The 17,759-nt window shown below is 41.8% G+C and overlaps 1 protein-coding gene across 1 annotated transcript in view; it reads right to left on the reverse strand.

Moving 5' to 3' along the window:
* Nucleotides 1-17,759, reverse strand: part of Arhgap20 (Rho GTPase activating protein 20) — a 92,369-nt gene that overhangs the window by 19,553 nt on the left and 55,057 nt on the right. Inside the window, exons 4-9 of the mRNA XM_075965917.1 lie at nucleotides 15,668-15,817; nucleotides 13,742-13,783; nucleotides 12,771-12,855; nucleotides 10,025-10,102; nucleotides 5,746-5,812; nucleotides 2,906-3,094 (exon numbers count right to left, since the gene is read on the reverse strand). Coding sequence (XP_075822032.1) covers nucleotides 2,906-3,094; nucleotides 5,746-5,812; nucleotides 10,025-10,102; nucleotides 12,771-12,855; nucleotides 13,742-13,783; nucleotides 15,668-15,817 — 611 coding nt within the window. The remainder of the gene's footprint in view (nucleotides 1-2,905; nucleotides 3,095-5,745; nucleotides 5,813-10,024; nucleotides 10,103-12,770; nucleotides 12,856-13,741; nucleotides 13,784-15,667; nucleotides 15,818-17,759) is intronic.

A 17,759-nucleotide genomic window follows, 5' to 3' on the forward strand; every position in this document is an offset into this window, starting at 1 on the left:
ATTCCAGCGGTAGTTCTTCTTCCTTCCTTGTCTTAGAAACCTTTGATGTAAGAGCAAAGAAAATTTCCACATGTAACTGTGACTGAGGTGATTAATTTGCAATGAAATGCTGAGAAGCAACTGTCAAAAGAATAAGAATCAAATAAAATTCTACAAATGCCACTCAAGAGAGAAAGATGCACAATTAAAATTGTATACTTTTCATTTTTCCTTTTAATTTTTTTTAACATACCAATTCCAGTTCCCTATCTCTCCTCTCCTCTCCTCCCCTCCCCTTTCCCCTAACCTACCCCTATCCACTTTTCAGAGAGGGTAAGGCTCCCCTGGGAAGTCAACTTAAGTCTGTTCCATCACCTCATTGAGGCAGAACCAACCTCCCTGCCCCCCCACCCCGTGTCTAAGCTGAGCAAGGTATCTCTCCATAGAGAGTGGGCTCCACACAGTCAGTTCATGCATTAGTGGCCCCACACACTACCCAAGCCACACCATTGTCACCTGCATTCATGGGGCCTAGTTTGGTCCTGCACAGTTCCCCAGTTGTCAGTCCGGAGTCAGTGAGCTCGCATTAACTTCGGCCAGTATGCTTTTATAATGGCATAAGTATTTAGCAAAACTTAGCTATGTGAAATGTTTTAAGATGAAACATTAAAGTTCCATTATAGATAAGAACATTTGCATTCAACTTCTATGATTAGGTCAAGAACTGCAAATCCCAAATAAGCAAAATGATATGTCTTTCCTCTGAAATTTAATTCTTCTCATTGGCAGACACTGTGTTTGATTAGATTTTGAATTTAGATTTTTAATTCTACCAATATGAAATTTGTGTAAATTGGTTTTTCTCACATAGCATCCAAATAATTTTCTCATCATGCTCTATCAAATAGATTATAGGCAGATAAACAATTTCAGAACTTCACTGTCAATACTCTGTATGGTCAATACATTTTAATACCAGGCCCCTTACAGAAAAAGCCAGAGACTTTCTAAGCAGCACTTCATGAAATCCTCTACTCACACAACACCCAAATCTATACATGGGAGTGCACTTGCTGTTGGTAGCTGCAGAGGAGGTGATGTGGGTGCCTTGGGAGCATGCACTTTAGCTGCTCTCTCCCTCACCTGGGTTCCCTGAGCATAGGTGGTGCTAGTATGGTCTTTCCAAAGAACAAAAGAATGCAGGCCAATGGACAGAGTAGATGAAAAACCTTAGGAACTACTCTAAGGAAGAAAAACCGATTAGAATTTGAGCATGTTTGCACGGCTGGCGTTGGTGAGGTTGGGAAACCCCTGCTGTCTGATCTGCCAGGCCATCAGCAGACAACAGCAAGGTTGACTTGTGTGTGGAGATGTGTAAAAAGCAGGTGATTCAGATGGCCCAGCCCACATGAGAGCCTGTCTGAGGTTGGTTGTTAGTGATTCCAAGCTGCCCTTCTGCTGTTGGATTTCTTCAGAGTGCTCAGCAGTCATCTAGAGATGCGACTGCACTAGGTATGTGGAAAGGTGGGAAGCGTAAAGGAGCTGAGGTCTTCCTCAAGACAGATTGTGATGAGCATGGGTTCGGGTCATGTACGCATACAGAAGCATGCACACGTACGCGGGGATATGGTGAAAGTGGTAGACTCGTAGGCGAGGGGAGGAGTTGGCTCGGTAGGCCAGTGGAAGGAGGAATATGGGCTTGGAGATAGGGATGACAGGACGAGCAAACAACAGAACAAGAGAACAGTTACACACTTTTTAGCCCAATAAAACAGAACTTGGGATCAAACTGAGTTTGTACCTGATGACTGCAATTATTTTAGAAACTTATAGGTGTTTTAGTATGAGAAAAATTAAAGAATTTAAACGTATTAGAGGAGGTCTCAACTGAAAAGACCATTGCAAAGCATATTAACACTAAAAGCAAGGAGAACCTTTATAATGAGTGCTGATTTGTTACTTCCCTCTAAGTTTGGATAACTGAACACACATTTCTCCTTAAAGTAGGGTCAGAAATGGAGAGAAGTGAAAAGGCGCATTTTCCCCAGGCTGCAGGAACTGGAACACAGATGAAGAGTTTCATCTGGCACTCAGCTGATGCCAATAATCTGTCATGAGGAAGGAGGGTGGCCTCTGATCTCTCGAGGTCCATGCCTTCTCTTTAAATCTCTTACTCCTCGAGTTTGTTCATTTGCAGAAGGCAAGTCACTATTCACTGGGCCAGCTGACAAAGGCAGACATAGAAGTACACTATCAATTTCCTATCACCCTTATACTTTCGGGTTTCAATTTTCTTTTGTTTCTCTATACAGTCTTGCTTCAGACTGAGAGCGTTAGTGCAAGCTTGGGTCAGGGCAAACTATAATGCCCTTCTGTTGAACATCACAGTTACCATAATACAGCCTTTATTATGGGGTAGCAACGAGACAGCTATGTTCACAGGGAATTCAAGTCAGATTAGCAGACTAAGGGGGAGACCTCGGGAGAAATCATATTAGTCTTCACATAGTTATTGGGCTCAAGATCCCAGCCAGGGCATCACACTCTTCTGACACCCATCACGGACAGGCTCCCTTTTATAATGTGATCATTTATGGGGAACACAGAGGAGTGTATTACAGTACAAAGAAGGCATTGATGCACCTGCAGCATCGCCTGGGCCTTTGACTGCAATGGGCATAAGGTTAAAGGGGAAAGGCTGGCAAGCGAAGAGGGGACAGATGATTTCCCCTTGTTTCTGAGTGTGAGCCAGCAGGGCCTATGCTCAGTTATAGACTCCACTTCCAAGATCCTGTCTTTTCTTTTGAAAACCCACACTTGTAAGTTCATCCGGGTGAAGTCGGGTCTTTGCCTTTGTACTAAATCTGTGTTCAGGAATGCAAGCTTTTGCTGAAAGACGGTTCTATGAAGGAGGGGGGCGACTCACCGCTCAGTTGCTGGGCTGTCGCCAGGCGGCTGGGTTTCAAGATGAACTGGCACTGCATCTCCCGTGGCAGCTGTTCCATGAGGAAAGGCTCCTGGAGCTGGGATGGGGTGGCTGAGTCTTTGGATCCTTGTGTCAGGAGGGCAGTGTCTCGGAGATGGCTCATTTTAATTCCATAAGGGTACTCATGTCCTACAAAGAGGGAGACCAAATACAGACTTCAGGCCGACTGAGTACCACCAGCAAGTGCTGCAAGCTGGAGTGAACGGTCATTTACACCTGGGATATCCGGAATAAAGAGTCCTTTTGTTCAATGAAAGATCCATGTGCCTGCTTGATAACGGGGCCTCTGCATAGTGCAGGTGGCTCTGCCGAATCAGAGTGGCTGTCTCACAGCGGATGAATGGTGAGAGGAGGAAAAAAATCTTCAAAGAATCCTTAGAAGGACTGCAGACATCAGTTTATGAATTGCATAGTTGACCTTCTCTAGGTTTGCATCGAAGATTATTTAAGAGTGTCTTATTTTCTCCCTTGACACCAAAGGGTCTGTAAATCTTTAGTGATCTGTATTCTAAGTTCATGGTGGACAATATTTGCCTTGGCTGTCATACAAGCACTGTATAGGTCAAACAAGGAAACACTAGTTGGTAAACTTATGTTTGAAAATAGTGACAAAGATGCCTGTCTGGTAAGGGTCACTACAACCTAGCAATGGAGCTGTGAGCTGCCCCCTTCATTGTTTGTGTTCCTGAACACAAAAATAAAGGTATGGTGGCTCATGACTGAAATTCAACACTTGGGAAGCCAAACAGGAGAATCACTGTAGTTGAGACCAGTCTGGGTGCTCTAGTGAGTGCAAGACAGGACCTGAGCTACCAAGGCCATGTCTCAAAACAAAACAACAAGACCACACCCCAATCTTCCAAAGATCCAAAGATTCATCTGATTATTATCTAGCACATCTGTGTGGGAGCCATTTTTCTTTCTTTCCTCCCTCCCTCTTTCCCTCTCTCCCTCCCTTCCTCCTTCTCTTTCTTTTTGGTTTTTGGAGACGGCGTTTCTCTGTAGCTTTGGAGCCAGTCCTGGAACTTGCTATGTAGACCAGGCTGGCCTCGAACTCACAGAGATCCACCTGTCTCTGCCTCCTGAGTGCTGGGATCAAGGGAGTGCACCATCACTGCCTGGCAAAGGCCGTTTTCTTATTCTGTTAGTTACATGATTAGTTGTTTCCAGTGTTGGGACTAGTGCCTCTGAATTACTTCTCTTTGAGGTTAGTGTTCATAGGCAACAGTCAAAAGAACTGTACTAGCTTCAGAATACAGATGCAACAACGAACTTACAAACTAAGGAAAAATCAACCTTGCACATCTGACCATGACCTGAGTTTTGTTGGTTAGACTCCCAGTAAACTCACTGCTGTGGTATAATCTTTCAATCCTGCCATGATATAGATCCTTTAAGCAAAGATAGTACATTGTCACCTATAATCACTGAATGGAATTCAGCAATCCCTTCCTTGGCACCTGACACAGGTATACAAGGCAGGTATGATACTGACATTTAGACATTACAGCAACCTCCAGAGACTAAGGCAGGACGGCCCCTATAACAGCAATACTACAAAACCAGTCTACAGGAGTGATCACCAACTAATGTACATGGCTTTGTAAATGATATTAGCAAAGTTTGCAATGACATCATGTAGAGTTGTAGTACTCAGTGAAGTTTCAAGTGGCTCTATGCCTAAAATACCACCTATTTAGTTCTAACTTAATAAAATTATTTTAAATATTTATTTTGTTTTTAAAATAACATTTTATTGTTGCTTATTCACTCTTGCATGTATGATAGCATTTAAAAGCAAACCAGTCTGAGGGAGACAGTTTTGCCCTCAGCATGCATGGTGGCTTCCTATTACCTGCATGTCAGAGTACACAAACATTTCATAGAAAAGTTTGGTTTTAACTACTCACACCACTTGAAGTGCTCACCCATTCAGGAGTGACCTTGCCGACAAAGAACTGCACAAAATGATGCGCACAACACACATTGCACAGGATCCCACAGGCAGAGAGTGGCTTATTGTTAGAGGATTCAAATGGATACCAGACCTTATTTTAATTTGATAATTATTATAATTAATTATTTGATAGAGAGAATTTACTAATCAATAAATATTTTCAAATAAATAGCTGAAATAAGGTAAGTTATAATCTACGTATTAATGGTTCCTCAGAACAGTGGGGCTTTGAATTTCAGGCTAGCCTGGACTACATAGTGAGGCATTGTTTCATCTCATAGGCAAAAAAAAAAAGAATCCTAAAAACAAATGGAAATTTGGCTAAAGAGCTTGTAAAGAAGATTACTAGTTAGCTGGTAAACTAGCCAATGAAGACTTTAGGAGTTAAAGTGGGTTAGTGTCACTTCCTTTGTGGTGCTAAGGGAATTCTGGGACAGAGCAGATGTTACGTGCTCGGGGATGGGTGACAATGCCCCACTATACCACACACAGTACTCTGTATAGAGGCAGCCTTGTCATCAGAGCAGGGGCGGGAATGACAACAGGCAACCCAAGCCTCTGAAAAACAAATCATCAGGAGGAATTCCAGTGGATACTCTTCTCTCACGGGGAAGAAACCCCCGATAAAAGGCTTGGCAAGATCTGCTCATAAAGTGAAAAGGCCAAGAGGAAAATATATGTTTCCCAACTACAGTCCTTAGCAGCCCGAGAGAAAAGATCCCATTGTCTAGCTCATAGTAAGCCCTTGATAGAGTAACATTTAGGCTTGAGATTATAGAGCAAAGGAACCATGCTGCCGCCTTAGACTGTGACGGGCACTCACCGATAAGTGGGTACGGAGCTGCTTCTTTTCCTGAATTCACCCACAGCTGGTAATCTCTCTCGGAGCCCTTGGGATCAAGAAACACCAAAACAAATCTTACATTAGGTACTTGAATGGGGAGAGTTTGGGCATTTTATGTTATTTAGATTCATGGGGTACATATGGTTTGGGGGATAGTAGTGCTTATTCCTACAGTCAAATCCTAGTCTATCCAAAAACAGGATCCATCACTAGTGGTCCTCCCGTGCCCACAACCCCTGTGTTGAACTAGGACCCCACAAACTGCAATGGAATTAGACCCTTCCTATCAGTGGTCCACAGAGTGTGACAGCCTAAGCAAGCCCTTCCACCAAGGTGCTACATTTCCTGGTTCTACAAGGCTGATCCTGACTTCTGAGATTCTCAGATGGTCTCAGAGAATAGTATCCAATGTGTCCCTGCAAGACAACCTTCTTACCCAGAAAACCATAAACAGGGTTGTCTGTGAGACTAAAGTCAGGTCACAGAGGCCAGTGTTTAACCCAGTGGCTTCTGAGCAGGAGAATAACCAAGAGGCTTTCTGGAGGTGGATAGCTAGTTGCATTGACTTCAGTTTGAACAACTCCATCCAGTCCTGGGGACAGAAAGGATAAGAATTCTCTCTAGAGAACAGGCCCAGTCATGGAAAACAGTAAAATCATTCACTAGTGATTTATAACCCAACAATACTATAAATCCCTCTTGAAAAAAAAAGGATACTAACTATGTGGACTTTGTTGAATCCTTCAGGAGAACAAGGCAAAATTCTCATGTGCAACTAGAATAGAGGTACCCAAGTCTGTTGTAAGCATTTCATTGCAACTTTATTAACTTGCAAATTTAACTTGTAACTAAGTTAAAGTCCTGGCCTTAGTATTCTTAGGGTCTGGGCTATTGTATATAGCATACATTGTTCCTGGCCACAAGTACATGCACACACAGAAGAGGAACAATCTAAAAAAAAATCAAATTTTAGGCAATGTCAGAAATATTGCATGCTATATCTTCGAATGGGTATAATAAAATAATCTCAGTTACTAATTACATATTTTTGGTATGAACAATCAGACTTTAAAGGAGAAAACTGAGAAAATGCACCATCAAGTAGTTAATATTCCTTCTTAACTTAAAATTGTGCACTCTCTTCCAAGGTATGATTATGTAGGTTAGAAATCAATGTTGAAATACCAACTTTATCCAGTGCATATAAAATTTAATTACATTTTAACTATATTACTAAATCTTAGTGTTCATTTTTTTTTTTTGGTTTTTCGAGACAGGGTTTCTCTGTAGCTTTGGTGCCTGTCCCGGAACTAGCTCTTGTAGACCAGGCTGGCCTCAAACTCCCAGAGATCCACCTGCCTCTGCCTCCCGAGTGCTGGGATTAAAGGCGTGTGCCACCACTGCCCGGCTACTTTTCATATTTTTTAATCCCAAATTTTGGTTGCCTTGAATCATTATGTGATGTGGGATTCCTCTCTGTATGCTTTGAATATGTTTTATTACCATTGGTTATTAAAAAGTCTGCTTTGGCCTACGGCAGGGCAGAATATAGCAAGGCGGGAAATTCAAGCAGAGATAGAGGGAGAAAGAAGGTGGAGTCAGGCAGGCACCATATACCCAGAGAAGCAAGAGGTAATAAACCACAAGCCTCATGGTAAAATATAAAATAATAGAAATGGGTTAATTTAAGATATAAGAGCTAGCTAGAAATATGCCTGAGCCATCAGCCAAACAGTGTTGCAATTAATATAGTGTCTATGTGATTATGCAGGTCTGGGTGGCTGGGAAATGAAAAGCAGTCTCCTTTTATAATTATGGGTTTAGTAGTCTGGGTAAGAGCAAATCTAAAACAAGTAGTAATATGATGTCTTAAGTGTAGCATGTCATAATAAAGTTTTAAAAATGTATTACATTTAATTGATATAAATTCGGGATCAACCTACCCCTGGACCCAGCAATACCACTCTTGGGAATATACCCAAGAGATGTCCTATCATATGACAAAAGCATTTGTTCAACTATGTTCATAGCAGTATTATTTGTAATAGCCAGAACGTGGAAACAACCTAGATGTCCTTCAATGGAAGAATGGATGAAGAAAGTGTGGAATATATACACAGTAGAGTACTACGCTGTGGTAAAAAACAATGACTTCTCGAATTTTGCATGCAAATGGATGGAAATAGAAAACACTATCCTGAGTGAGGTAACCCAGACCCAAAAAGATGAACATGGGATGTACTCACTCATAATTGGTTTCTAGCCATAAATAAGAGTCACGGAGTCTACAATTGGTGAACCTAAAGAAGCTAAATTAGAAGGTGAACCCAAGGAAAAACATATAGTTATCCTCTTGGCTATGGGAAGTAGACAAAATTGCCGGGAGAAAATTGGGATCTTGGGGGTGGGGTGGGATGGTGGTAAGGGAAGATGGGGAGAGAAAAGTGAGAAGGGGAGGATGGGGGGAACTTGGGGAAACAGGATGATTGGGATAAAGGAAGGTTGGATAGGGGAGCACGGAAGCAAATATTCTTAGTTAAGGGAGCCACCTTAGGGTTGGCAAGAGACTTGAACCTAGGGTGGCTCCCAGGAGCCCAAGGCGATGTCCCCAGTTAGTTCCTTGGGCAGCTGAGGATAGGGAACCTGAAATGACCCTATCCTATAGCAATACTGACGAATATCTTGCATATCACCATAGAACCTTCATCTGGTGATGGATGGAGATAGAGACAGAGACCCACACTGGAGCACTGGACTGAGCTCCCAAAGTCCCAATGAGGAGCGGAAGGAGGGAGAAGATGAGCAAGGAAGTCAGGACCATGAGGGGTGCACCCACCCACTGAGACAGTGGGGCTGATCTATTGGGAGCTCACCAAGGCCAGCTGGACTATGACTGAAAAAGCATTGGATAAAACCGGACTCTCTGAACATGGCGAACAATGAGGGCTGATGAGAAGCCAAGGACAATGGCACGGGGTTTTGATCCTACTTTATGTTCTGGCTTTGTGGTAGCCTAGCCAGTTTGGATGTTCACCTTCCTAGACATGGACGGAGGGGGGAGGACCTTGGACTTTCCACAGGGCAGAGAACCCTGGCTGCTCTTTGGACTGGAGAGGGAGGGGGAGAGGAGTAGGGGGAGGGAGAGAAGGGTGGGAGGAGGGGGAGAAGGGTAGGAGGAGGGGGAGAAGGGTGGGAGGAGGGGGAGAAGGGTGGGAGGAGGGGGAGGGAAATGGGAGGCTGGAAGGAGGCTGAAACATTTTTTTCCTTTTCTCAATAAAAAAAATGTATCACATTTATTGTGTGCACACACGTGTGCGAGGGCACTCACACTAGAGCAGTGTGCCAACAAACGTGGATGAAGGAGGATAACTTCCAGAGGTGAATGCTCTCTTCCTCCCAAGAGCAGCTGAGCCTCCTGACGGCTTATATCATAGTACATTTACAAATAAAGCCCCACAGTTAACAGAGGAACTCTCCATGGGGTGCTGGCAGGGGTAGGGGCAAAGGGAGGAGCTCTCCAGTTCTCCCTCATCTCCTTCTCAGTATTCTGACTGTTCCTACTAACAACGTTCACAACTCACTCCAAAAACCTAAGGGTCAGGTTCAAAGTGAGACAGACCAACATGGTCAGCTCAGTAATGCTCTTCAAATCTATGACAGAATTCAAAGCTGTGCTTTTATTTACTAATTCTTAAGAGGAAACAGCTGTCATTCTTAGGACTTGAAGCCAGTCAGCACAAAAGCTATGACAGAGCAAAACCTCGGGAACTGGTAATCATCTGGGGATTGAGTCTTAGGATAAAAGCAGCATCACAAGATCAGGGGAGTGATGGCCAGCGGAACAGTGGTAAGGGAGTAAAGGAAGTTACAACTTTCCTATGAACCTTTCACCAAAATTTTTGTGTATGTATGCAGGACCTGTGATAAAAATATATATGATTACTCTAAAATTCTACTTTAACCATGATGGTCTTCAGGTCTCAGAGGTGTTAAGATTGAACAGTTTGCATATTCATGATAACATACAAGTTTTCTTGCTTTTACATTGGGGGCAAAGGTAACCTTTTTATTGGTTGTATCATGATGGAAGGGATCATACTTACATCTAATTTACTAAACATTATTTTGAATACAAAATACCAAAGTTTAAAAGAGTATCTAGGTGGTGGATGCAAAGGAATCAAATGCTCTAGGCCAACTTAAGCTACACAGTAAGACCATGTTATATAAAGAAAACAATCTGGCAGGAGTAACTTACAGTTATCCCCAACATTTGTAGTGACATGTTGATAACTTCATTCGCTGTGTCTGAGTTCATCACTGTTATGGTTTTAAACTGTGGAGGGAAAATACAGACACAAATGAAGAGTTTACAGCTGGTGAACAGATCACTGTCAGGCGATTATCCAAAGGTGGACGCTGATCTCACGTGTGGACAGAGTGGAGCACAAAGCCTCCTAAGAACCACTTTCATTCTCTGGTACATTACGGCCATGAATAACTTATTCCTTTCTCTTAAAGGATGTGGCCCATAAAATAAAAGTGCTTCAGAAAGCTCCATCAGAGAATGTGAACCCCACTCCCAGCCTTATACACACACATACACACCACCAAGGATATTCCTTTGTTGTGTTGCTACAAGGGGATTTCTACAGCCCAGTGGGAATAGTGGCAGGGACAGAGCTGAACCTCCTCCTGTTGAGTGCTGTTTTCATAGTATGGCTTCCATTTACTCTATTTTTGGTATGAAATCAGTTAAGGAGAGGCCAGGATGGGAACTGCTTACTAAAAGGATTTAAGCTGTGTTGAATAGGAACTTCCTAAGTGTTTGGCACTGGAGCTACTGTGGTTTGCAGTGCTACAGTCCTCTGATGGCTTAAAACAGATGAGCCCACGAAAAAGCCAAGGTGCTAGGAAACCCATTCTGTCAAGTGGATAGGGCCATATACTGTAGTTCTCCACTAACAGAAAGACATCTGAGATGAAGAAGAGAGAAATCAACTACAGCATCAACAACCAGAAAGTGCACTGGACTCCAAAAGGCTCATATACAATGCAAACTATTGAAAATTAGCTTGGCCACACACTTAAGAACATATGAAAATTATTAGAAAAAACTAGCAACTAGTGCTCTGGCCCTTGACACAGGGCTTACTTACACGGTGCAAATAAGTTGCATAAGTGCAAATAAAACAACATAAAAGAGAAAAGGTGAGATCTACTGATATTTATCACTTGTCTGTCTGCGACAGATTTTTCAGCTATCAATTACCTGATAGAACAGACTATAATTCAACCAGTTTTTTGAAAAACATGTACACAGATTCCATGTGGTTTTTCGAGACAGGGTTTCTCTGTAGCTTTGGAACCTGTCCTGGAACTCCCTTGGTAGACCAGGCTGGCCTCGAACTCACAGAGATCCGCCTGTCTCTGCCTCCCAAGTGCTGGGATTACAGGCATGCGCCACCACCGCCCGGCCATGAGTTTCTTTTACTTCCAAAGATTATACCAAAAGGCTTTAGAGTCTAAAAGGGAGGATTGGGAAATCCCAATGGCTGGCATCTACCAGAGTGGCAGAAAAATGGCACAAGCCAGGCTTCAATCTAAAACAGCATTTAGAAAAGTCTCTGCTGCCCCTCCCCAAGTTTCAAAATCCAACCACTCAATTTAAGAAACTCTGTCATAAATTCTTTTACATAGCAAAGTGCTCATGTTCCTGTGTAGCTAGTGTCTCAGGCGATTGTTTTCACGTTGGGTACATGTATAATCAGCACTGTAGTCACAGGAATGCATCTCCCTGCAGCCTTTCTGGGGCACAGAAAACACAGCATACCGTGATTCTTGCCTAGCGAAATATGAAACAGACAAAACTAAAAATGTGTTGAGTTTAGCGGAATTCATCCATGAATTACATACAAATTAAGGCTAAGAATAAAAGCATTACTTCCATGAATGCATTCCCACTGGGGGTTCACTCTTGATGTGTGAGTCCCAACAGAGACTCTATGCTGACACCATGCAGGGAAGAACCTGAGAATGTCATTGTACCTTGACTTACCCATGACTACATTTCGAATCTTTTATTCAAAAATGAGTGGGACATCAGTTGTTCAAACATGTTATTTTCTATACTTAAATGTGATAAATAATGTAACCAATCATATCAAAGCAAGCAGAAACACATGAGGGATTTTGCTTGTTTTGTTTTTGATTTCTCTATTTTCCTGGAGGAGATCTGGGGTTTCTTAGTCCTAAGATTTGAGTATATGCTTTAAGTAGTGAGAACTGGCCCTTAAGAGTTGGGCAGAATGTTTGTCTAACTTTCGTTTGTTTGACTAAAACAGAACCCTCACAAACTACATTGCATGCGCACAGTGACTGTGACCAAGAGTTGCCATGTAGTATTACAGTCCACAACATCAAGAAAAGACAAGTTCTCATCTTGTTCATGATCGATAATGGCTTGGCCCTTATGTTACAATTTCAGCCAACAATGAATACATAACTGAGGCTAACAACTTGATGTTATGTATCATAAAAATATGGCGATCCCGAGATAATGTCACCTCTATCTGATCCATTTCTTAATCTCAGGGCTTTAATTCATAAGAATTCAGAGAACGAGTTTTCAAAACCACCCAACTGAAGTGACAACTTGGAACGCCTCCTGTGGGGTCACTACAAGCTCCAGCAGCTGCTCCTGAGAGGACCCAGACACATACTCATGGCATGAGAAGAGATGTCTGACAAGCAATGTTCTAGCCAAGGGAGAATGTTAAATACTGCAGTTAATTTGAACTTTTCTTTCTTCATTCTCTCTAGCATTTGCTTTTCATGCATATAAGACACACCTAGATGTACAAAAATCCTACCATGGTCCTTCCAAACGCCTGCCTTCTGTAGCACACACAGTTTGTCAGTCCGCCTGCTCTTTTCTTCATCCACAATGCTTACTACCTAATTCAGGGACCTGGAATTTAATTTTCTGGCTCAGAAACACTCACGTAGGCACAGTTCCCAATGTCCTTGGCGAAGATTTTGAGGGGAATGCTCTTCGGATAGTCCTTCTCCTTTTCTAGACTGATGTATCTAATGAAATGAAACAATAGAAAACACTGAGTCAGATGGGATTCACTAATGATTCATAAAAAAAATCAACCTATTCTGATAATATTGTCAATATACTTTTATGCTCTTTTGTGGAGTGAGGGGAAGGCCATATGAAAGACTCAGCACAATCAGATTATATGATAGGCTGAAAGAGAATTTTCACCCAGGTCATTAGGCATGGGCCCCAAAACAATGGGACATCCATGACAAGGTGTTGGAGGCACACCAGGGAAAGGTACCTCTGAGTGATGGTTTGTCCTTCCAGCCTTCCTTCCTCCTCTGAGCAGGTCTGCACCTTGCTGGGGAGTTCCTGACTACATACTACTACTGTACAATGAATTCCCTTCTCATTTTGCAGCCTGGTGTGGTGTAAATCTTGAGTATCCTATGGCGTGGAATGAGGGGAGGGAAAAGGAAGAAGGGAAGAACTTCGCCTCTAACTGATAAACCCACATTGGCCATTTTATTTAGTATAGTCAAAGGTAGGGATAATAACCAATTTTTGAGATTCTTTGAATAAAACTTGCAAATATGAGGCATTAAAATGCACTCTGAAGAAATGACTACCTCCAGTTGGCAGCCTGGAGCCTGCACAGAGAGAAGACATCAGCGATTCATTTCTTTCTAATGTGCTCTAATCTGTGACCCTTGTGTTCCCCTTCCTAGAAAGAAGTCCTTGTAATGAGAGGATGCTATTTACAGTATGCTCTAGCTGGTGCACAACCTGAACAATAGATTATTTTGCAGATGAATGTCAATCTCCATTAAAGAGAAGAAGGGGCATCATCAGGGTCCATCTCCGTAGTAGCATGCTTGGTTTCACCACAGGTTAGTAACATTAAAAATATGTGTGCTGAAAAAATACCTCTGGAGGAGAGAGAGCCATTTGTCCTTTTGTTCTGGAGAGCTGCAATCAAAGAATATGGGAAAGAAATAAACCATAGAAAATACTGAGGCCAACATTTTAAAGCCTGGCAATTCAGGTAACTGCATCAGCAGCTTGAAGTCATGAAGCAGCTGAACATGTATGCTGCGAGCTTCACATAACCACTGAGGTTCAGGTAATTGCATCAATAGTCCAGTGTCATGATCGCAGCTGTACACGCATGCTGCGAGCTTCGGGTAACCACTGAGGACATGCTACAGGTGTTTCAGCCCCCTGGGGAAGATCACACAGTTCAGGGTAGGTGGTTTATTGAATCCACTTAGGTGGATCCAAGGCAGACGTATTTTAATGCCACTGCTCTTTCACCTATGGTATCAGGTTGGGGACAAGGAGGCTTATTTGTTGGAAAGAATATCTAAGTTGAAAACGAAATATTTGGTTTTAAAATTTTATGTAAGCTAGATGATCATGGGCAGCCACTTACCCAGAGCCTCAATTTTCATACCTGTAAAATTAATTATTCTCTGCAAGTGCTTTTTTTCAGTTTAAGTTGTCACTCATAAAAATATAAAGAATGCTTAATATTGAGATCAAAGCAAGATTTGGCAGATGGATGGAAGTGCCTTGGCCCAGAAGGCAATCTACTGTCAGAAAACATGTTTTTCATCTCATATGCACATGGCAAAATGTAATTTAGTAGATTTTCCAAAGGAAATTTATTTTTAATTACTAAAACCTTTTGCTTTAATTACACACTTTATGAGTGTATATAGATTAATATGTTCTATTGCCACTGCTGAATTTGATTTTTAATTTTAAAATTGCAGCCAGTTTATTCTTATGTGAGCCTGTCAGTCACAAACTTTAAAAGTAATATTTCTAGTCTCTGTAACTGAAAACATTTTCTTGTTCCAGAAATAATATTTAATACATATTTGTAATTTGTTTTAGCTTTATTGCTTAACTATCTTCATATAAGCAATCTTTCAGGGTTGGCAGTCAGATGGCATATTATGTACTCTTTTGTCATGGAACATAACAATTGCATAGTTGTGTGTGCTTGTGTGAGTGTATGCCACATGTATGTGGGCGCTCACAGAGGCTAGACAAGGCTGTGGGATCCCCTGGATAGTGTGAGTCTTGGGAAACTAATTGACACTTTTTAACGTGGTAAATATGCTAATGATTACCACATCACAAATCAGAACTGAGCATACAAAGTACTTTGACACATTATCTGTGTCACATAAAAGCTATTTATTTAAAGAGATGAGAGTAAACAAATCATTAAAAACTACCCTTTATTCAAACTTAACTGTCAAGTTTGTAAACAGTGCTTAAGGTGTTTTCAAAAAAAAAATTCCTAGACACTAACAATGGGAGGGTTCCTAGACAAACCCTAGACACTACGAATGGAGGGTTCCTAGACAAACCCTGGACACTAACAATGGGAAGGTTCCTAGACAAACCCTGGACACTAACAATGGGAGGGTTCCTAGACAAACCCTGGACACTAACAACGGGAGGGTTCCTAGACAAAACCTGGACACCAGCAATGGGAGGGTTCCTAGATGGATCACTGGATTCTACTTCCACAACCCCATACATTCTTTTTCTTCCAAATGTTTTCACAGAACAAAAACAACCCACCAGCTAAGCCAAGGTGAACTACTCTTCTAGTCTCCAGTATTCACCACTAATTTTCACATATTTTGATCAAGTAGCCTTCAGATGGAAAGCCAGCCATTTGAGTACTTCACTGGCAAAGGAAGAATTACTCAATACACAATCAGAGCAGAGTATTTTCCTTAAAAATGAGGCCTGAAATTGGTAAAACCATTTCTCTTTGTCCTCGACAGCGTTCCAGTATCTGAGGGAAGCCTAAGGACAAGGCACGGTTCTTACCTGAAAGTGGCCACAAAGTTCACTGTGGGCCAGCCCAGGACAAAGGACCTCAGAGCGTTCGTGTTGCCTTCTCCCACTTCGTCCACACAGCTTGCTGTCCACATGTCAGTCAACTTGATTTTATTTTTTATCTTAAAATTGTTGTTATATCTAGTGAGATAGAAAAAAAAATGGATGCTCTTGTTATTTTGTTTCTTGAGTTTTACAGGAGGTTCTGTTTTTGTTATGAGAGGTCAAAGAATGTCTTATTGTCCCTATCTCCTGTCCCTGGAACACCAGGTTATAATGTGGATGATTATTTAGAACTTTAAAACACTGGACAAACTTTGTTCTCATGCCTCCTGCATTAATGGCAGCAAATATCTAAAAAGTGACTATTTATGATGAGTACTACATTTGGATCAAAACCCAACTTAAGTTTATTTCTGTCATAAAAGTTAATTACCTGTAACTTGCTTACTTTCAAAATTATTTCAATAAATAGACATAAAAATACGACTTATAAAATGTTAAGCACTTCCAATTTAGATACTGAAAATGAGCCTGGGAACAGAAAAAATTACCATATACTTTCAAATAGAATGGTTGTCAAGACTGTGGCTTTAGAAGTACAGATTACCTTAAATTTTACTTCTTAAGTGTTTTCCCCCCACTAATTTTTCTAGTATATTCTTGCAAACACTAAAAATTTATAACCAAAAAAGAACCTAAATTAGAAAAGAAAAGAAAAGCCTAACAACAACAAAACAGAGTAGAGCTAACACAATTAGCATTCCGCTCTGGGGACCTAGAATGTGAGCTACCTTAAGAAGGCTGCGCTTGCTTTTTGACAATTCCTTCCTAGGCTTCCTTGGACCCTTTATGCTAAAATACAATATATTTTGACCTAATTGACAAATTTAATACCCGTGATGGGTCTGAGGCTTAAGTAATTAGAAGGCATTGAGAACTATGAGGAGAAGGCCCAGGAAAATGGATTTCCTACCATTCAGACCATCTGAGAAAGAAACGCTGCAATGAAGTCAAAGACACAGCACATGGGCAGCCACCCCCAGTTCCTCTACCACAGAGAATAAAAAGCTCAGTGAGAGTAAGGTCTTTGAAGGAGTGATGTGTAAAGAAGACTAAGTTTCTCTGTTTCTATTCTTGCCTTTACTCCAAATGATTGTTTATAATGAGTAAATATTTAAAAACATGAATCATATTATGGCATTCCCCAACTGAAAACTGAAAATTCCAAACTCCCTATGATTCTAAACTTCTAAAGTGTCCCCTAGTAGTCTCTGCGTCTCAATGTAATCGTGTAAAGTCCCCTTCCATCTGTCCCCCGGGTTGCTCTGTCTGGCCAATAGCACAGGTCAGGAATGACAGTGTCATCACTTTTGAAAGTGTTCACAGAAGGGAGCAGGGTGCCATGTTATGAGGAGTACCGTGGAGGAGACCAAATGAAAGGAAACCAACAGCCAGTGAGGAACTGATGTGCTAGCTTCCAGATGGATCCTCCAGTCAACCCTCAGGGTCAGGAGGCTTGAGCCAGAGCCACCCACTTAAATAATCCTGAGTCCTGACTTGAACTCCATGAAACACTGGTAGTTTTAAGCCGGTGTGTTTCGGAGGAATTTGTTATTTAGCTCACCCTCTCAAAATCTTTAATGGCTAGTTGCTTTTTATCCTTTAATAATTCTTTGCCCTTTTCTTTTACTTCCTACTTCAGCATCTAAGTTTTGTTCCTAGTATTGGTCACTATCTACAGCTCTTCATACACACACTAAGAGGCAACCTGTTACATCACTTACCATAGAATGTCGGCTTTGGAGGAACAGCGGCAATTCCCATCATATTCTTCACTGCCCCTATTATGTTACTTGAGTTATGGCACAAACAGGACCTAAACTAACACTTAATAAACAACTTAAAAATACAAGCATCTGAGCCGGGCGGTGGTGGCGCACGCCTTTAATCCCAGCACTCGGGAGGCAGAGGCAGGTGGATCTCTGTGAGTTCGAGACCAGCCTGGTCTACAAGAGTTAGTTCCAGGAGAGGCTCCAAAACCACAGAGAAACCCTGTCTCGAAAAACCAAAAAAAAAAAAA

The sequence above is a fragment of the Microtus pennsylvanicus genome, chromosome 3 (assembly GCF_037038515.1).
Source record: "Microtus pennsylvanicus isolate mMicPen1 chromosome 3, mMicPen1.hap1, whole genome shotgun sequence".
Classification (NCBI taxonomy): Eukaryota; Metazoa; Chordata; class Mammalia; order Rodentia; family Cricetidae; genus Microtus; species Microtus pennsylvanicus.